The sequence below is a fragment of the Bombus pyrosoma genome, linkage group LG1 (assembly GCF_014825855.1).
Source record: "Bombus pyrosoma isolate SC7728 linkage group LG1, ASM1482585v1, whole genome shotgun sequence".
NCBI classification, from domain to species: Eukaryota; Metazoa; Arthropoda; class Insecta; order Hymenoptera; family Apidae; genus Bombus; species Bombus pyrosoma.
Genome location: NC_057770.1, coordinates 6580448 through 6602836, shown reverse-complemented (window position 1 = coordinate 6602836; position 22389 = coordinate 6580448). Strand labels below are relative to the sequence as shown.

General features: G+C 36.8%; 2 protein-coding genes across 5 annotated transcripts in view; both read left to right on the top strand.

Moving 5' to 3' along the window:
• LOC122575367 (laminin subunit alpha-1) overlaps positions 1-22389 on the top strand; it is a 199790-nt gene that overhangs the window by 163460 nt on the left and 13941 nt on the right. For all 4 annotated transcript variants that reach the window (XM_043744395.1, XM_043744306.1, XM_043744489.1 and 1 more), the window contains one exon: positions 21981-22087. In XM_043744395.1, coding sequence (XP_043600330.1) covers positions 21981-22087 — 107 coding nt within the window. The remainder of the gene's footprint in view (positions 1-21980; positions 22088-22389) is intronic.
• Positions 1144-2481, top strand: LOC122577575 (histone-lysine N-methyltransferase, H3 lysine-79 specific-like). The gene has a single exon (XM_043748921.1). It carries the CDS (start codon positions 1572-1574, stop codon positions 2301-2303), a length of 732 nt encoding a protein of 243 aa, XP_043604856.1. The 5' UTR covers positions 1144-1571; the 3' UTR covers positions 2304-2481.

Genomic DNA, 22389 nt, shown 5'->3' with positions numbered 1-22389 from the left:
TATTCCATAGTGACGAAGATCGCGATATTCCGCATCGGAAACCCACGGCCGGCGAGCATAATTAAGTATGAGCAATTAAACAGTGAGTCGTGCGTCTATCTTTCGTCTCGTTATTCCACGAAACGCACGTTGAAATCCGCATGTCGATTAATCGCGTTGTCGTTGTTATCAACGATAGTTTTTAGGGGAGAAGGTGAAGCAATTTAACGAAGAGTAACGTTGGCGTATGCAAAGCTCTTGTCGTTTATTAGGATATCGTCTTATCGCATTTCCCGCTGGAATCGCCTGATGAAGATGATAACATCAGCTGTTTAATCGTATAGAAGCCGAGATTAATTGGTCGATCGATAAGGAGAGAGAGGGGGGGAAGGAGGGGGAGAAAGAGAGAATGAGGTTTTAGAAATGGGATAGCGAGAAAACTGGAATTCCGAGGAAAGGCAGTGGAAGAAAATTTACACTGGCTACAAAAAGTATTTGTACATATCCTCGTTTTCAAATAAAATGTTCTCTTTTTTAATCAGACTTCGCATTTCATTTTCATAATGTTAAACTTTTGTAGTCATATGAAAACGAAACGAAGCTTAATGAGTTAACTCATGAAGAGACGACGTTGAGGTAACATTTCATTCGCAATTTTTGCTACAGAAAAGAACTCTAAAGACTCGTTTGCTATTTTTATCGATCTTATTTCTTCTGGCTAAACTTTCGTCTATTATTTATATACTATTTGAAATATAAATTGAAATATAAACCATCGTAATGTTATAATTAATGAGTCCTTAAAGCGTTATAAAAATTAACAAATGACATGAAACTTAATACATTCGGTCTTAATATAGATACATACGCAATTAATTAATATATAAATGCGATAATAAATACAATGACGTACAAACACTTCTGTAACCACACTGTGCAAGTTGAGATTCTTCTTGGCTAAGTCGTAAGGGCGAATTTTCAACGTTGTTTTAATATGCTGCCATTTCTAATTGCGAATTTTGCGAACGAGGAAATAACACGTTATTCGCTTTATAATCTTGGTTGGGGTAGATCAAACGTCTTTCTACGTTTAACCCTTAACGTGTGGCGATGTGCGGCCCTCTACCCTAAATGTGCCTCTCAAACACCACCAATGTGCGACAGTCTACTCCAAATGTATTTTTGGGTCTTTATCGGTAATTGTTTACAAATAAAAAAATAATACTCCTCAGTGAGTACTGTGAGACCTGTGAACGAAAACCCGGTTTGCATCCCAATGAATGTTTTAAAAAATTCTATACATTACTCAATTATAATTAATATAAATATTATAATCGGACTTTCGGTTTGGTGCGAGGCAAGGGCAACACGTGGACGGGGTGCTCTGTAGAAAAAGTGAAGTGTGAGGGGAAAAAGGAAAGGAAAGCGCGAAGTAACACGAAGAGAGGAAAGATAAAGTGCAAACACACGAGGAGGAAAGAAGGAAAGGTGAAAGGAAGAGAAACAAGGGAGATTTATAAATAAGAGAATCCAAAAAAGGAAGAGGTTAGGCAGACAGAAGAAAATCAGAAAGTTGGGCAAAGAAATAACAGATGGCGACAGTAAGAGGAAGGCCAAGGAACACAGGCAAGGCGGGAAACAAAGAAGAATCCAAAAACACATTAGAAAGATACAGCTGGACGGAAAAGGAGAAAACAACTAGGGGGGAAGGAAGGGAGGGAGCGACAGAAAAAGCGGAGAAAATGGAAAGAGGAATAGAAGCTAGGATAAAAGAAATAATAGGAGTGTTCGAAAAACAGCTGGAGGAGTTAGCGAGGGCGATGAAAGAGGAGATAAAAAGGGAAATAAAAGAGGAAAGAGAAAAAAGAGAGAGGGAAATAAAAGAGGAAAGAGAAAGAAGAGAGAAGGAAATGAATGAGGAAAGAGAAAGAAGAGAGAGGGAGAGGGCAAGAGAGAGAGAAGAGAGAGAAAGAGAAAAAGAGCAGTGGGAGAGAGGAAAGAAGGAGTTAGTAGACAGGATCAGAAGACTCGAGGAGGAGCGGGAAAGGGAAGAGAGGGAAAAAAGGAGGAATAACATAGTAATCAAGGGGGTGGAATGGAAGGAAGGAGACAAAGAAGAAGCAGTAAAGGAATTCATAAGGGATAAAATGGGAATAGAGACAGAGGTGGAAAAGGCGCACGCGATAAGGGTGGGAGATAGGAAGACGATAATGGTAGCGTCGATGAAGTCAAGAGAGGAGAAAATAAAAATAATGAAAGGAAAAAGCAAATACTGTAATCAAAATTATATTACTTCTGAGATGAATAAAGATTGTTTTGAATGACTTTAGTATTATTATTTACACGCCATTGTAGCATTTAAAATCTGACACTTAAAAACTTGCAAGTCAAAGTATGATGAGAATAAGTTGGAGTTGCCGGTCGATATTCACAATTAAAAGTCGAAACGTTAAGGGTTAATCGTAGATATATCTCGAGTACAGAAACGAATCTTGACCTTCGACAATGGAAGAGTCAATGAGGAAGTCTCATTGCGGGGTGAAAGAGAATACTAGATTCGCGATGGGAACGAGAAGTAAACCACTAGCCGACGAAAACGGTTTAACTTAGCGTGATGTAATTTTCTTATCAACCTACTCTCTGAGTTATGAGATAATTATACGTTGCGCTATCTTTGGTAAGAGATACGTAAATGCTTCAACATTTTATGCATTTTACGATTGTCAGAGCTGTTATAAATTATAAGCGATCAGGAGAACTGATACTCGAAGCTCTAAGTGATTATTAGAGTCGAATTTATTTGATGTTCGAATAATTTCATAAGAATTTTTCAATGAAAAAGAATTTCCTTTTTCGTTTGTGACACGTGTTGGAGATAAGTTGATATTGTACAAGGTGTCACATTTTAATCGATCCACGCAAATATTTCTTAATTATTATTACATCGTACATTAGTCGAAAATGTCTTTCAAATAAAACTTGTCCTGTTTCGAAGGGGATGTCTTTGACAATTATCTGCGATAATTATTATCTGAAATAACTTCGTGCACTAAATAATTCCATAACGAATCGAAATATTGTAACGAAAATCGTATCGAGAGGCTAAGATTAAGACGAACAGAACCGTAAAATTTGCTAATCGCGAGTGAATTGCTTTAGAAGTTACAAAGACTTTCTTCATCGAGAATACTTAAAAATCAAGTTCATAAATTAATTGTACACTGTCTGCCCACAACTTGACCTATTTATAATTCCCATAAATTCTCTTATTCGCTGATCGTGTACAACGACAAGTAGAAAAAGAGACGATTCACTTACTATTATACCGCTAGCATCGCATATTACTATGCTACTTAATGTTCGATAATTTTCTAAATATACATAAATTACTATATTCTCTATGAATACGGCGTTTCATATCCCTATTTGTTTAACCTTCATCCAGTTCATCGATCCTCTGTACGAGCTCGGAGTAACAGAATTACTAAATCGTTAGGGAAAGCGTATAGAATCATATGAAAATTACAGCGATTAAATAAAGGGATTACGCGTAACTACAATTTCACGTGCATTAACTTGAGTTACATGAAACCTCGTATAATTAATTTAATATCTTTATCAAATCGAACATACTTTACTGCCAGCTTCATACTCGTACAAACACGCGAAAATAAAAGTTAATTATCAAACGGTAACCAATCCTCTACACGCGCTTCTCACCGTTTCTCGAAAAATCGCGGTTGCTCGAGTCGCGATGCGCCGAAACGCGCGCTAATCTCACGCTATCAAATTTTCGTTTCTCGGCAATTTTTAATCAAAATCGTCTCGCGTTTCCTTCTTCCGAGATTGCTGCGGTGGCCCGTGTTCTTTTTTTTTCTCCTCCTCCTCTTCGTTCCTCGTGGTTAACCGCGATTCGCCGTCCGGTTCCCATAATCCGAAATTACAGGCGGCCCAGCCTCGCGATGCACGCACGCATTACATGCATGCATAATGCGTTATGCTACGGGGGACCGCGCCGATACAGGCTATCTCCGGTACAAATGCCCCTCGAAAGCTTATTAGCTGATCGAGCCTTTGAAACAGCAAAAAGAGAGAGACAAAGGAATAATAAATGAATGGAAAAGATAAAAAGGAATAGATCGTCGGTCGTGTGGAAGTTCCCTTTGGGAAGAACTTCGCTATCCTCGTCCTCATCTTGTTGTTGCATACTTTTGACAGTGAATTAAAAGATCGAATAAGATAAATGGATAATGACGAAGAGAAGCTTGTTAGGTTAAAACGCTTTCGACAGAGAGAACGCTGGTATTGGTTCAAGTAATTGAGAAATCACGTAGGTAAACCGTGGATACGTCTCGTGCGGTGTTTGGTGGCTTGGAGTGTTCAAGATGCTGCTCGAGTTGGATATTTGATAAAGATAACCGCACAGCATTTCTCTTTACTTTTTCTTTTTTCGTTTCCCCGCGTTTGTTTTAGGATTATTCGTGGAATGTTTGCTCGCACGAAATTCGAAACACTGGCCTCTAAGGTGATCCGTTTCTGCTTCTTTTACAGAACGCGATTTGTTCGATCATTCTCGATGCTTTTAATTTGACGAATACGTAGCTGTGGATATTAATTGAAGGAAAATTCAAGTTGTTACGTGTAATCGCGATAGGAAATATGAAATATGATCTCTTCTTCTGATAAATTTATTCAGATGAAGAAGAAAAGTATGTTGCGTGTAATTACATCGAGAAGTACCTAGTAGCAAGAAATTCATAACATGTAATAACATTTATAGGTATTGTTAATAATGAAACAGCAATTGTATATCAGAGATTATTTGAAACACATTTCAAGCAGTCAGGTAGTCATTACACCATACAGTTTATTAAAGCAACCTCGACTTCTTTATTTCATAAATTACGAAGTACAGAAGACACTGGTGCACCTTTTCGTTGCATAAATGCGTTCCAATGAATCCTTAGCATTAAAACACATACTAATTACGCGATAGTTAAACGTAAGGATAATTACGTATTTCAAAATTCTGACCGAAATTCAACGTCATTACAACGTCGAATTAAAATTAAAACATTAACTACCCACCACCTGCTTTAGCATACCGCTTTATCGAAAAGGAATTAACGAGAGCAATTTACCGTCCAAACACAGTTCAGACACAGAACCTCGTAAAATTCATTTATCTTACAGTACATAAAAGCGTACTTAAAATATTTTCCATGGTGCAACAAAGGGAAAAAGAAACGTCCAGTATTATAAGTAACAGCGCTTGCACCGATCGTTTAGAGCTTACTTATAAACTGTTACCTCTATTCATTTACATAATACATAAAAATGAAATTTGGCTCGCTTACGTCGGCTGATGAACAGAGAATCTGTAATTATACGCTAAGCTCAATAATAAAATTTGCTTGTTTTGGAAAATTAGCATTTATATTATATGTTAAACCATAAAGAAAAAGCCACGTCCGGCCGAACGTAGCAATTTGTTATCTACGTACATAGTTGGAAAATCTGCATTTATACGACCATCCTGAAGCATAGACACAAATAACCGTAGCAGGTGTTAAGTGTTGCTAGCATTAGGAAAAGCGTATAACGATCGATCCGTGTAAGATGTCCGTTCAATGGAGAACGTCAGTTTAACGAGGCACTTAGGTTATATAGATAGAGGCGGCGCAACGCGTAACAATTTAAATTACAATGTCCCGCAAAACTGATAGCGTAAGGAGAAGGAGAAATTAAGTTATCTATTACCGGGGTCGTAAACTATTCGCGGTTATCTCAATTGAACTAGCCGTTATCGATCGATTTAACAATTTAATGCCGTCGTTATTCGAACGATAACGGATGGACCACGAGGATATAGACATTTCGCGATGATTCAACTTTTAGAAATCCATCGTTTCGTTAAATATAAGAAAATTTGGAGCATCGATGAGATTTTCTGGTTGTTTATTTACGTATGAGAGAAACATTAAGATATTCTGTATTTGCCTCTTTCATTGGAAAAAAGCAATTCTTTGGTATAGTTGTCAAAGGACATAGGGGACATAATATTAGGAACACCTCTGAAATAACTTAATATAATCTAACATACAATTGAAAATATTAGAATAAATAATCTTTGTATTGCTGGAAGCGCATTTGGAAATATGTAAATAGAACTTTTTCTTTTGATAAAAAATTATAATTGTAGAAATTACATAAGATAAAAGGATAAATTGTTTAACGAAAGATCAGAGAAAGAGGGAAAAATTCGAAAGGTAAATGAAATAACGCGTAGAAAAATTTGTCTCAACAAGATTATTTCATTTGATTCTCCAAAAAGAATTTTATTTGCTCGATCCACAAAGAAACTATTTCCTTATCCGGATATCTCTGCTCGCATGTATACCTACAAACGTATTCAATTTATGCTGACATAACGCGTGGCTTATCGTGAAAAGGCATACAATTTTTCACACTGGCGTGGCGCCATTCTACTTCAATATTAATCTAGAATATCGTTCAAAGCGGATACCATAATCAAGAAGATTGCAAATAATTCGCACGACACGTGTTAGTCATGGGGTCAATGAGAAAGGTCTACCTCATCGAATCGCGCAATTGGGTCAAGTAACACTATCAATTATCATTTCATGAAACAATCAATTTAATTTGAATGATGATTGATATTCCTTCGCTTCGCATCATTGGGTGTACGATTAAGATTAAATGGAAGATTTTCATCGTAATATTTTGATAGAGCGTAAAGGATAAAAATAATATGAAAGATAAAAACAAAAAGACATGGGTATTCCTTTTTTCCCCTTAGGATTCTTTGATGAAGTAATTAAGATAGATAGAGATAGATTTGTCAGTCAATCATCCTATAACACGGTTAATTCGTTCCGTGTTGTATCGAAATCGTGTTAAGAGAAACTTATTCTATACGAGGATTGTCCAAGTCCATTGAGTTTTGCCATATGGAAATCTTATTGCAAGAATATCGTGTTGTAGAGGAGGACTGTCGCAATTTTTCCACCGTGTTGCGTACATCGAAACCGTGTTTCCGGAATTCCGTGTTACAAGAGGGTTCGATGTATTCCAGCTTTGTGGCCTTAAGATAGCACTTGGATTACAATTTTTATGAACTTCTCGGTATCGCACGTAACTTACTACTACAAACATTACAGTTATACTACTACGGTGATAATCAACAACATTTTTCTTTCCAACTTTAATCTCCATCCTTGCTTCTTATCTCTTTGGTTTCCTGCAACTAGATTATCTGCCTTCGATTAAATAATTAATAAATTGAAATTGATAAAAACATCGGCAAAATCCTTCGATAATAAAAAGAAACAAATGAATTCGGTCGCATATTCGTTCTTTATATCTTGGATCATCTAATCTGTTTAAAATTAACTCACTGATTGTCGGGCAATATTTAAACGTGATCTCTATAGATGGCTTACGAGCCATTTGATAAATGTACGTTTCATTATAATCGTTCTTTATATTTTCTACCAGTAAAACGGAACCAGTGGTCTTTTTATTCGTAAAATCATCAACTAGCTGATTCATCGTATTCCATTACCGGGTATATTGACGTAACACATGCGAGGTCACTTCTCAAGTCGACTAATAGGCAACTGAAATTAATTAAGATCGAAGGCAGGATAAAAGTGCGCAATGGCAAACTACTTTCAAAGTAGATCGCTTTGCCTCTATCTACAACACAAACTAAGAACCAAAGGACGAATTGTATCGGGCATAATAGCTGTCTTTATATATTTTTTCTTCAGGCAATACCGACACGATTTATTTCGCAACGTGAATCTTCCAAAGATTCTGTGTCTTAATTTTTATATTTACGTTCGCTTAAATTTTTTTGCAAGAAACAAATAAATTGTTAATTGAACCTTGAAAGCCCCTTAAACAACAATTATAACATAAGAACACTAAACTGATCGAACGATACGATTTTATTTTAAGATGTCACCTGTTACTTTCACCTTTTTCAATGAAAAATATATTCTGAAAACCTTGATCATTACAATTTGTTAAAAATTAACTACTTCCATATTCTTTATCATCCTCATTATCATAAATTATTCTAGTGCTATAAAACAGCCAATAAACGGATGATACAACTCGATAATATTTTCTACTTTCAAATACGTATATCTTTTATAATCCTATATTTTTATTTCCTTTAATAAAACGTTAGATCTGTAAGTAAAATTATTCTGGAAATCGTAATTGCCCTAACATACTAAAAGCGAATTAGTTTCATATATAAATCCTCGCTTCAAATTATTCTATTTCAAGAAACATGATCACCGTTATCCTCTATATTCTGTATGTTGGTAATTACCTTTGTCTTTCATAACTGAAAAGTTAGACCGGTTTTACACGGAGATAAGCGTACTGAACGCCTACGGAATACGCATGTACATCAATAGAAGCGTTCGCGCGGCGATTCTCATGAGACGTGGTATCGCGATGCTCATTTCGTGTATCTTGGCGACGATACTTTCTCTACGAAGGCAACAAACAAAACAAATTAAATGTTTTCTTCGGATACAATCGGTCGCAAACGTGTGTCTGACAAATTGCATGTCAGCACAGCGAGAGCAAAAGAAACTTTTTAGAAAAACTGAACGCGCTAGCCCCGCCTCTTACTTGAACGCGTATGACAGTGATCGAATTACATACTTTTTGCATGTTCACCTTAATAAGAATGCCGCTATACCTCTCCATTTTCCAATATAAAATTTCCAAAACAGTTTTACATCATATATTAAATTTTCTTTTTTAATTTCTAAGAAAATTCTCACCGTAATAGACGGAGATGTTATCTTGGCGATGGATTGGCACAGAGATTACGTGTTGAATATGGAAAGTTCGAGGCTTGACATCCCGACTTCGATATCGCTAGATCTCACCATTTTTCAATATAAGACATCCCACACCGTTTCATATCGTATGTTAGTTTCTAAAAAATTCCAAAGATTTTCGCCGCAATAAATGGGAACGTTAGCTTGGCCACGCTTTCATACACAGATTACGTGTTAAATATGGAAACTTTGAGGCTCGATATCTCGACTTTGATACCGCCAAGCCTCCACATTCTTTTATCCAACGTTTTCAATACAGTCTCGCGTCGTATATTAGTCTTTTTGAAAAATTCCTAAGACAATTTTCGCCGCGATAAATCGAAAGGTTATCTTGTCTATGCTTTCATACATAGATTACGTGTTAAATATGGAAACTTTGAGGCTCGATGTCACAACTTTGATACCGCTAAGCTTCCTTAAACTTTAACCACGTGAAACTCATTTTCTCGCAGAAATACCTTAAAATAAACGGCGACGTTCATAATGTGCGTAGCTCGCGACATTCACGCGTGTATCACGTATTTGCAATACGCGTGTCGCGAGCTACGCATCATTGTGAACCGGGCCATAGTATCCGTCGACGAAATTTCGGCCTGCATCAAAAGCTCGTCTCTACTCTCTGCTCTTAAGTGAGCTGCTACGTGATAGTAAAAGGAGGCGGACCACAGAAAAGAACGTACGCAAGGTAGATCATACGCTCGACAGGTGGTCGCAATTATTACGCTCTGCTGTCAGCTACATGCGCAACACCCCCACACAAACGTAGCTTTGCACAAGCGTAGGTACGTACGCGTCGGCTGACAAGCGACTATGGAATGAGCAGTCGTGTAAACGCGTAATATGACACGCGAAATCGTTTCCAGGTATCGAATTACCAGGAATTGGAAGGAAAGAAGCCACGGGACCGCAAGGTGCACCGCGATGGGGTGCTGGACCGGTCTCGTATCGAACCGCCTATGGCCTATGCCATGTGGCAGATCGCGGATTTTCGAACGTCGTTTCACATTGTAACCGGTGTAAAAGGATTTATGTGTTGGCTTATATCGGCTGGATACAGAAAAGAATGCCGTAGGATGATGTACGTTGTGGTTGCGTTGGTGGCAAACGTGTTTCGTTGGCGTAGACACGCTTTCGTGAAGTGAGCTTTTGCATTGTGTTTTTTTGCAGTTGAGTTCAGAGAAGTTCGAGGATGTTTTAAGGACGGAGCAAATGGATTTTGAGGCTCCGGTGGCAAAGGTGGCGATTGTTTGCGACAGCTTTTAGGGACGTCGTAAAACGTTGCCATTCAATCTTTGGGGAGGTCCTCTTTTTAAATTTCCTTTGTCTTTTATCATCGCCTAGGCATAGATGGTTCGTTTTAACTTTTATATTGTAAAAAAGAGAACTTTGGAAACAGATGAACAAATTTAGTATAAATGTCGTTTTCCTATCTCATTCTCGAGATAGAAAAATCGACGTAAACGAAGAGTGGAAAGAACCACGGCTACGTTGCGCTTATAATAATATGCCTATTAACGCGTACAACTTTCTAAACACACATAGATCGCTAATCGCTGACACAGAAATTACCAAAGCTCGGCACGTCGTGTCGGTATAATTAATAATCCATCGATGCTTTTTGAGAAGACAATTCACGCAATAAGGCTGCTTCTCGAGGGGAACATTAATCTACTTGATCGTTTGAAAGAGTATGTTGATTCGACTGATGCATCTGATCGTTTTAATGTCGTTAATGACATGCTTGAAAAATGATGCGTGAAATTATCGAAGTGAAACTTGCACTGGCGTGAACGCCAGTGTTATTAGACACGAGTTGGTTTGTACATTTCATTTAATGATGCTGGCTTTTAAAAGGAAGATTGATTTGTCCGATCGTATGATTCAGGATGCTGTGTACGTCTGATTAAATTATTTTCAATTCACCGACGTGATCTTAATTAACATTAAACGACGGTAATAAACATTCTGTAAAAGCGACTACAAAATTTAACTTGCAGCAAGTTCGTCCTTTATTTTTAAACGCTTTTCTTTATCAGTTTACCTTGCCAAGATTATTAAATATGTCATGTTCATGATCTATAAAGAAATCATCAAGATTTTTCTACACATCTGCGAGTAACTCTCGAGAAATCATAAATTGACGTAACAAGAATTAAAAGTAAGAAAATATTTTGCAACTATCGTTTCCAAGCTCTGTAAAAAATGGTTCCACAAGGTTTATCGGTAATTCTCTCCCACCAAATACGAAAATTATAGAATAATCTCTAAAAAAAATTGTATATTGATAGGACAACAATCCAGAACGAGAAAGGTAGATTAAAAATGTTGAGAAACGTTGTAGACAAATATGTCCGTTTAATGGGAAATAACGTTCAACTTGATCAACTATTTTTAAGATAGAAATCATAGGAAAAGCGTAATTCATAGGCGACTAATAGGCTCGTTAGGTTTCTCAGAGCGGAAAGAGAAGATGGTGGAAGGAGGAATCGACGCCAGTAATGTCGGCCAGCATTAGATTCTACATAGAAAGCGACGCGCGAGGAGCTCATTAAGCTTAAAAATATCGGCAGAACGTTCTGCTTTCTGGCCATGAAACGAACACGACGAGGTCGTTGATTAATCGCGTGTCAATTTGCCGTCGACGACAGACGATTTACACGGCGAAACGGTGAGTCAGCGTTTGTCCCATTTGAAATTCAAAACGATCGCGCGGATATGCACGCGGCGCTCGAAGACTAAACGTCGAGCCGAGGAATTTCTTGATCGAAATCGTTTCTACCTTTTACGTGCTCTAAAACATATTGCTCTAAAATTTTAGACAACAACAACTATATTTACATTTAGTTAATATACGACTTGTTAAAGCAATATCGAAGATGGAAACATTAATACACTGCAACTTCTTTTGTTAAAAGTTACAACGTAAAAATTAAAACTGCTATGTATAATACGTACAGTAGAAACTAATATTTTTATAAATATTTCTTCACAACATTCAAACGTTGCATCTACATTATGATTCACTAATCTAATGCAATAAAAAGATGTAACGATAATCGCGTAATGATCGGATCGTTTATTTGAGAAGCAGTGCTAGTCCAGTTTTCTGAAGAAATTAAGAAAATGAAAGATGTACTATTTTGATGCGAACTTTTTATTCTCGAACAATTTATAATTTCAATCTCGAAACATTCGTCTGTTTTAATCAGTTTTCTTTAATCGATGGAACTGCATAATATTTTATTTTGAAAGCAACGTAAGTCCATTTCCTGTAATCTGTACCCTGTCCAAACAGTGGAGACACTAGTAATTAGAAACAAATGATAGCGAATGTAATCCTAACCCTTGTATTTGATATAATGGATGTGAACAAGTTTTTTATATACGTTTTAGTAATGTTCTGGTAAATTATTATTACATTTGTTAAATTAGTACCACTGCGATTAAATTTAATTGTTATAATTAAGTGTAATTATTGTTACATTTAAAGTATTATTAAATTAATAATACTTTTACATTCATATCAGGTCGTATCAAAGTGCAAATCTAAGATCGAAGAAAGTACATGTTGTTGTTATCTTGCTTTCTTCTCTCGCAATGGACAACCTGGCGTTAACATTAAAATTATGATAGTGGTACAGGAGGTACGTTTATTGCAGTTTAACACAATAATATTATCGGAATTTTAATTCATTTAATTGTATTCTATTTATTTTCAAGTATCGTAGAGACATTTCGAAACAAAAACATGGAAGATAAATTTTAAATAATTAAAATTTGATGAATTTATAAAATTGACTATCTTTGCAAGTTAAAGTCCATTCATGGCTATGAAAAACGATACTAGTCCAGTTAATTCTGAAAAAAACTATTTGTATAAAAATGTGAATTTACATTTACTTAAACACACAGAGACACGTGGATGAACCAAATGGACCGTATCACCACTTTTCATTCGATGGAAACGCAAACACCTGAATATCTCAAAATCAAAGAAAATGTACTTGCACCACTTTCGAAATAAACGCTGCAATCGTATCAAACTTAACCCAATTCGAAAACTTAACTCATAATATCCATTAGTTCAATCGTTCGATCTACAACGTACCTACTCTAAAACTTCAACTTTCGCCGCAGCTGTAGAAAGATCGCAGCCATCGTTAAAATTTTGCATTTTCTGGGCGAATAAAGCACCGCTTCGTGGCAAAAGCAATCTCGAATGCGAACGAGTTCGAGAGGTGTTTCCTCTCATGGTTCCAGCGAACTCGAATTACGAGCGTATAATTTCTCGACGCTGCGCTCGCTTGCGTTCATGTACCCTTTACGAGTTATTATCTCGCTTGCAGTATGGCGGGCGAGATACAAGAATAAGGGGAAACAAAAGTATAGAAATTGAAGGGGCCCGTGTGTCGATCGAAAAAATTACCATGATCGTTACCACGCTTTTACTCGATCTTTGAAATATCGCTTTCTGTATTTTAATATAGATATTTATAGCCACGCTTCAAGCGTGAAAGCGCGATTTTCGTTCGTGATAAAGTTTACCTTCAATTTTAATTTCTTAACCAATCGAACGTAGGGTTTAAAGACTTCCTCTCAAAGTTTTCAAATATTTCTTATCTACCGTTGCATTCAAGTAAAAGATGTATTATATTACTCCATAAAATGACGAAGAAATCGAAACGCAGCAATGTTATTTTTCACAGGGTTTGAAGTCTTCCTTTCAAACTTTCCAAATATTTGTTATTCATCGTTGTATTCAAACAATATACGTATTTACGAAATTACGAATAAATGGAACTGCCATAATTTTACGATCGTGTTATTGCGATATAACGGGATTAAAATGATTTTTAAAAGTCAGCATGTGATAATAAAACTGGTGTCTACATTATAATCGTCGAACATTTGCAAAGGTACAAAGCCCTTCGTGTTTTCTTGGCTGGAATTTGTATTATCTTCTAATTAATGGAATACGCGTAATCTTCGGTAATGATATTATGGAACTAGAGAAAAATTGATTAAAACATAATTACTTCCGGCGAAACGAGTTCGTAACACGTCGCGCTTCGGACAACGCGGCGATCGATCGATCGATCGTAACTTAATCGAAACGCGATCCAGCCCACCTAGACACGCTGTCCTTGTAATAGAGATCAATAACTGATGATGACTCTAATCGTTTCATCTTAATCGATACAAATTTTCCGTATCTGCTTGCCAATCATAATTTCTTTACGGTTGATTGCATTAGTCTTATTGTATAGAAAAGTATTTGCCTCTGTGTATGTGTGTGTGTAATGTGCACCCACGTTACGTAAACAGGATTATGTTTATGTAGTACTCGTGCAACGCGAGAAGAAAGTTACATTACCGGCTTTTAACGAGAGGAAATAGCTAAACAGAGAGTCATTTCATAGCGAAACTATCTAGTTAGTCAAATCAGCTAATTCTTTCGAACTGACACTTATATTTAATTATACCGCATATTTCGATCAATTTTAACTTTCCTTCGTTCGTGCTGCTTTCGATTAACATTTGACCCGAACACCCGCAAACGAGATTTTACTTTCTCGAAATTAAATTCCATGTACGAATCTTGCCACAAAATTCATTTCAATATACATTTATTTCGACATTCTAATCAATTTTCTCGTTTCGTTTATCGATTGAACGAGCTTTTTCAAGTTCGCTAAGATTCACGAAAAGAATTTAAATCGTCGATCGAATTTGCTGTCAGACAGTTAGGATCTTGAAAACATTGTACCGTTGTTTAGAACAGAACATTTTACACCAGCGCGAAGGAAGAAAGAAGAGGAATAAAAATGAATTAAAATTGGAATAAAATGTTATTTATGCCTTTCTATCCGCGGTATTTAATGCTGACATGCTGCAGACACTCCGAAATTGATCTGAAAGTAAAATCTTATATATGCCTTTCTATGCGCGGCATTCAATGCTGACACGCAGTGATAGACACTCCAGTAAAGCAAACTCGAATGAAAATAAATCTGTCAATAAGGTAAACGTGTGAATTAGTAAGATTGGTCATTAAATAGCACGATCAACCTTTCCTCCGTCCATTAACATCGCACACGGGAGAAACCAAAAGGTTGCAAACGTTTTCTTCAAACAGCCCGTATCCACCCACGTTCGTTTTATAGGGGAACCAATAGGCAAGATGCAACTAACACGCCTTCTACAACGCGCCTTATTGTCCGCTGTCAGCGTTACGACTGTCGAACAGCGTTTCCGCGCGGAATACAACACCCAGTTCTACCGGGCGTGCATTTAATTAAAACGACACCTTCGCTTTCTCCGGGGGCACGATAACGTGATCCAACCGTGAACGTTATCCAAGTGGTGGTAAAGAGTTTCATTGAGCGTTGAAACCCACGGAGGGTATGTTGCTCTATTTTTGTTTTACGACGTCCCGAGTTTCGCGAGTCAGATTATTCTTCGAACATACCACATCCTCAGTTGAATTAAATCGACAATTTTATCCTTAGGAATTTTACACGTTCGTAATTAGTTTAAACATCGTGGAATTTCCCATTTTTCCTTTTTATTTAGTTTTGAATAATACGTACAAGGCGAGCTGGAGGTGGTTTCTTGTGAAAAGTATAACATGTAGAATGTTATACTTTATATTTAATATATATACAATATCTATTGAATTTATCTTGTAATTCCCACATACATTTTCTGATTCGTTTCAAATTTGGACGGTGTTATCGCGATAGGCGAGTCTCATAACTACACTGCGGATTTCTATGCGTTTGCACAAAATTCCAAGATGCAAAGATGCACGGAATTCGTACGATATGCAGAAATATATGAAATATTCAATCTAGTGCGTATTGAGGTTGAATGAGAGTGTGTATGGAAAATTATCTACGTAAATCAATCTCAATTTTACAGCCGACAGGCAAAATCTACTAAACATGTATATACATAAAATATCCAAAATATGGTATCTGTTAGACTATGTAGTAGACGAAACGAACCTCTGCCTAGGTTTCACTTTTTCGAGATTATTTTAACAAAAATATAAATTTACATGAAAATCTGCCGTCTACTTGTAATAGTATCAATGAAATATCAAAGTGTTTCGTATAGCACATATAGCGGGTGATTTATATTTATGAGCATGCATTTCCAGATAATAGTATCTATTGAAAACAACGATACGAGATGGGTTATTTCAAATAGTTATAGCAGCAGTTTACTGTCTCTGCTATGGGGTTACAAAACTTCCTCTTTACGTCCGAACCAAGATTTAAAACAGCAGTGCACATAAAAGAATTGCGCCTTATTTTCCACTGTTACTGCCCCCGTTCGCAATTGTCGCCATGAAATAAATAGAATTCTGTATCGTCGTCATCAGTAGCAGCATCATTGACACGTTTCGCATTACGTACACTCAACGTGTTCAATATCGGGTATTTCGACAGAAAAATAATAATTAAAGCAAGAAGAAAATAAATTTAATTTATTTCTCCATAAATTTCTTTTCTACGCTCGAAAGCAAATATGTTTGACGATAGATGATGGAAAAGTAATAATTGTTAACTAATGAAAAGCTTTCATACGCTTTCAAACAATTGTCTGTATTCAACGACAAATTTCCAAGCGAAGCTCCTCGCATTTGTACGAATATGCTCGTCTTCTGCTTTTAACGAAATATTTTACACTGTTATCGATAGACGTCGTTTCGTATTAAGCAGCTACAATTATCCTATATCGTGTTTCAGTTACAAATAAAATCTACCCGTGTGCGCAACAGAATTAGCGAACCTAATTGTAAATAATTAACAATCTTTCTATTGCTTTGCGTAAAAGAAAATCGATTGGAGCGGTCGGTTAGTACCTATCGGTTGTAAAGCGAAATCATTCTTCGACGCGGATTTGCTGCAACCTGGCGAACCGGCGCGGAACAACGGGAGACCACCTGCGCGTTTCTGCCATTTGGTGCCGTGCAAGGATGAATGAAAAACGAGCATCGCACACGTGCAAACTGCTCGTACAACGGTGTACACGTGGTAATAAAGGCGCACCATGAACGGGTGTATCGCGTCGAACGTTTGGCACTTATATATGGACCGACGCGGCTACGTGGGCAGAGGAAGAAGAAGCGGGGTCAATAAAAAGCAAAGAAGTGTCTGCGAGGAAAGCACGAGTGGGAAAGGGTAGAACGAAGGAAGAAAGCAGAACGCGGAGAACTCTCGAGCATGTAAATTGCACGGTGCGTCCACTGTATCTGATTTTAATGCGACTCGATAACTTTGTGATTTTTCTGTCTTTGGATCCTTGCGATTCTATTATTGATTTACACGAGTGGAGTCTTGCGAGAATATGGCATAGTTATTAGGCTGGGAATGTGGAATGTGAAAAATATATCGTCTACAAACGGATATTCTTTATCGGAGGATATGGAAAATACGTACGCGTATCTGTTCTTTTTCATTGAATTTCATATCTTTATAGGTCATTACATAACCATGGGTTAGCCTATTTTTTTAATGCGAAATACTAAAATACAGTTTAATCTATTCTTGATATAAAATTGAATTATATATTACCATTGAATTTACTTTATTTTCAGAAAAGATATTATTTAAATGTGTATTGCGATAACGGGATATAGTTTATTGTTAAAGTAATTTACTACGCTAGAAATAAATATACGAGTCGCATATTATCGAACGTTATTTTTAGGACATTGAAAAAAACAGCACGTCCTCCTTTTTTCTTCTATTGATAGATATGTTTCATGCATCCAGCTTACTGACTAGATAAGTTAACCACAAGGTTGTTTCTCTTATTTGATATTCGCATGTAAACTAGATATATTCGCATGTAACTAAGGAATTACGTGACCGGAAAAGGAAGTATCGATAACAGAAGTAGAAATTTACGCATTGCACGGAAAAATTACTTCAACAGAGCTGAAAAATTCATATCAAAGAGTCAATAAATTAACTGCGATACATCCTGCATTCGAGAGATACAGAAACGAATGCAGAAAGCAGAATTGCGAATTTATTTGTTCGCGATGATCGAGCTTCGCAATTTTGTTTTCATTTTGAATTATTTCCTTTAAATTCCAATATTGATAAATTATGTCTCTCTTTCTCTCTTTCGATATAAATCGTATTAAAATTAAAGTAGACGTACAAAATGGATGAAACTATTGCAAAATGAGGGAGAAGAAAGACAATCAGGTAGGCAACGTAGACAACGAGTAAACAGCCGAAAAGGAAGTCCGCAGCATCTGCGCGAATTTCGTAATTCCTTCTCCTCTCGAGACTGTTTATCGTTGTTGGATAATGAGCTGTCGGCAAAGATAAATTCGCGGAACATACAAACAGTCGCTTTGATAGCTCGATGCACGGCGCACCTTAGACACGCATGCATTTATTTATACGCGTGAAGCAGACCTGTACACGGGATGCAGAAATCATGCACTTTTAGCCAAACTCGATAAAATTCCATACTCTTTCCCGCTGCCTCGAATACCTGAACTCGAGCAGCTGGTTCGGTTGTTCCTGCAGGCCTCATCTCTTTGATAGTCTCAACGTGTCCCAATTTGCAAAGTATGGAGCACTCGTTGCAATTCGAAAATCGAGGTTCGTTTCATATTAAGAGAACGTTCGTAGTAGAGGTTCTGCGTTTTGACAATTCTCTTTTCAGGTTCCAGAGAAATATTAATAACGACGAATAGAATGAGGGAGAAAGCGAAAATTTGTATATCTCTTGATTTACAACGAGAAAACGTATCGCAACTCGGTACGGTTTCTTACCTTCGAGTGGCGTTATTCCAAAAATTTGTCTCCAAACTGCAACTATTCGTTGCCAAACCGGAGATGTAACGGATATCTAGCTATTTCTGTGAATAGCGATCAATACAGGAAAGCAATTCTGCGAAACTACCAGTTTGAACAATGTTTGAAATTTGTCAGTTCAAGAAGATTGAGACGGAAGGGATCGGAAGACGAAGAAGAAAATGATCGAGGAATATTAATCGCTCGGTTATTCGAAAATTTATTAATTGGGATAATCGAGATCCTATTGTATCACGTTTTGTATTATATCAGCAATATTATCCTAACACAAGGCAGTATGAAGGAAGATGTACAAAAGAGCGTACATGGGTATGATCTTAACTAGGCTCGTTGTCATCGTGAGATATATCGCGGTTTCTCGACTGCAGACGAGCTAATGGTATTCAGGAAGGTTTCACCTGCAATTTAAAGCGTCCCGTCCTCGACGAATCAGTCAAAGGGGAACGGGAAACCTCTAGATCCGGCAGATTTACGCTTTTACAGAGGCTCGTATCTTCGTGCGACCTTTGAGCGCTCGTTCCGACTGCGTAGAACGATGTTTGAGTACGTCGTGAAGAACGAGCGAAATCTCGTGTAGAGACTCGTGTAATCTGGAAAAACACGTGTCTCGTGGGAACAGGCTATCGAGGAACGTGCGTGTCTTGCCGCATTGACATTTTGATAAGTGCTGGAATTGGTTGGAAATAGAACGAGTTTGTATAGTCCAATTGGATCTCGTTCGTTCGAATCAATTAGTTATAAAGCAAGCCGATAATCTAATTTTTCGCATAAATAAGAAAATCATTACGATTGCGTTTCTTGTCGTCAATCCGCTAGAGGAGTGGCACAGCTGGAAAAAGGGAACTTTTTCAGAAAAATAATTTCAAGCTTATTGCTTGAAATATAGAATTGTCATTGATTATTTTTATAGCGATCTGTGTGAAATTGCACAGTGAGACGAAATTAAATACCTACTATTTATCCAGCGAATAAATCAGACTTTACATGAATTCAAAGTCTGAAATAGGAAGTGATCGCAGTGATTAATGATGCTTTGCAAAATAGCTACCATAGAACTTATCAGTCCAACACTGTATTGCCTCGAGATTACACATCAGACGATTCTAATGTATGCAATGACTAAGATTCTATCTCGCAACCGGCAATTCCTTACAAAAACCACAGCCTCCACTTGCTGATTCTATTTCCTTGTACATCCTATTTTTCCCTTACTATAATCACATTACAATTCCACCCGAAGCTTATTGAATACCTCGATAAATCAATCACGAATAATCAATTGACCTTATCCTCTTGCTCGGTGGATCGTCGATGGCCTTCGTTAGCGTAACGAACAAAAGAGAATCGCACTTGAACTGTTGATGCAATAAAGAAAACATACATAGGGTTATCAATTTAAAGGATGATCGATATCAGTTACAATTAAGGCGGCGTTACCATCAGTATACAGCTGATGCTTCAGCTTTGTAACGAGTGCGGTTATTTATTTATTTACAACCGCCATGCCAAGCTGAATACCGTGTGGGATTAAAGACACGAGATCATTATTTATGCTTTAGCCACGGTTACGCGGTCCGAAGCTAAACTGGACGTCGCGTCATGGCTGCTTGAATTAATCATATGTCACTTGTCTACTGGTATTCCTAGCTACGAGTCCTTCCTTTTTATTTCTTTATTTTTTTCTTTCCTCTTTTTGCGAGAAGATGATTAAGACTTCTCTGGAAGTGTATCTCTTCGTTGACCGATAGGTAAAATTGCGAAAGCCTGTTGCAAGCGACACGCCAATGAAATTATTACTCGAGTGATTTCTAAATCATGTTTTATAGAAATATGTAACTCGAATATACTTCTTTATTTTTGCGTTATAAGCGAAGTGAATAGGTAGTTATTGGCTGTTTGTCGGTGTAAGAATAAAAGAAAATTTTACTGTTAAATGTGAGAAGTTCAGAATCATTAGCGAATCGTGTTTCGAACATGGATAGATGAGTTGATAGATCAAACTTGCCACACACGTACCGTAAGCCTTTCAGACTACCACAGGTGCTGGTAATCATATTTTTAATATTCTTATATTTTATACTTTACGCGACAGATATTAGTCACGTTCAAAATCGTGAAAAACAATATGAAATATTAAAGGAGGAAATTAAAAAGTAGGGAGAAACAGAATATGGAAACAAATATCTGTTTAACGTTGTTGCAGTGATCCCGTCGACTATCTCGCCTCTGACTAGACCGATTACAAGTTACAAGTATTATTTCACCGTCTGACACTGGTGACCAAATTGAATTTAAATCTGCAGTACCTGCTCACGATTTATGACTGCGTCGCAAAAATTCCTCGTTGAATGGCCTTTCTTCTTTTTCGTCACGAGACAGCAGCCGTGAAAGTGCCAACCAGGGCTTAAATCGTTTGAATACAATACAACATTCGTCGTGGTGGCATTGCTAATTGCGAAATGCGATCGATCGCGCATCAGCAAACACTAGTCATGCATGACTAGGATCCAGACTGAATAGATGCTGATCACGATATGTATAGATCTGTATGTATATTGTTACCTGTGAAATGAATGGAAGACATATTTCTCTTGGCGTGATCTCACAGGTTGAGAATGAAATGTGAATTATCAATGTGGAACAGAGTTAATGAAAGAGTTATTATTCTATTTTATACTTTGACGTACAGTTTTCATCTAAACATTGAAGAGAAGTCGTTCAAGTGAAAAGACTATAAATTACTTTTTCGCGACTCTTTGTTAAATTTAGCAAATGGAAGATGAATAAAAAGAAAAAAGGAAAGAAATTGCAGAAAGTAGAAAGCAGTCATTGAACATGAAATTATACAAAATGCAAATATTAAATTAACGCATTTACTGCGAGCTTCTTGAATCCGAATTGGTGTCTACTTTTGCGATCTGCATGTGACATCGATTCGTATGAAACACAAATTAGAGATCATGAAATTTTGAAACGAAAGTTTTACAACAATCCACAAGTACAGTGTGTAAAGCTTCCATGAGATAATATTTTGCAGATGTTAAGAATTCAATCGACAACGAACGTGTTAGCAGCTTAATAACGTTGCATTACTTCAATACTATCGTGAATAAAACTTACGTTCAAGATCGATGTTCATTTTAATTTCAAATTTTTCTAATTCATAAAATTTAATATTAAACATAAATCGTAGAATATGTACATCGAAACATTTTCTAAATATTCTATGAATATCTTCTATTGTATGAATCTTCTTAACTATTTCCAGGGTGTCGATGTAATCCCATTGGTTCGATAAACACTGCGTGCGACATTGTAACAGGACAATGCCAATGCAAGCCCCATGTGACTGGCAGACAATGCGATCAATGTATGGTGAGTAGATCGCAATAAACATAAGTAGAAATTTATGTGTCTCGTTCCACCTCTTAAAATTGCTTTCACTCCCATTTCCTCGCAATAGATAAAAATTGATACGATTGATAAAAATAGATAAAACGATTTTATATTCCACGAATATGTTAAGAATCGTTTGAATCGCTACTCGTCTCTCAACTTAAGACCATTAAATTCTATTTGCGTATTATACGAAAAACATGTGTACGAAACTCTAGAGACATAGCTTTCTGACATTTAATACGTCAGAATTACTATAGAATTGTTGCAACTATTATTTC

Coding starts and splice junctions, on each gene's coding strand:
- LOC122577575 (XM_043748921.1), top strand. CDS start 1,572: ATGGCGACAGTAAGAGGAAGGCCAAGGAACACAGGCAAGGCGGGAAAC.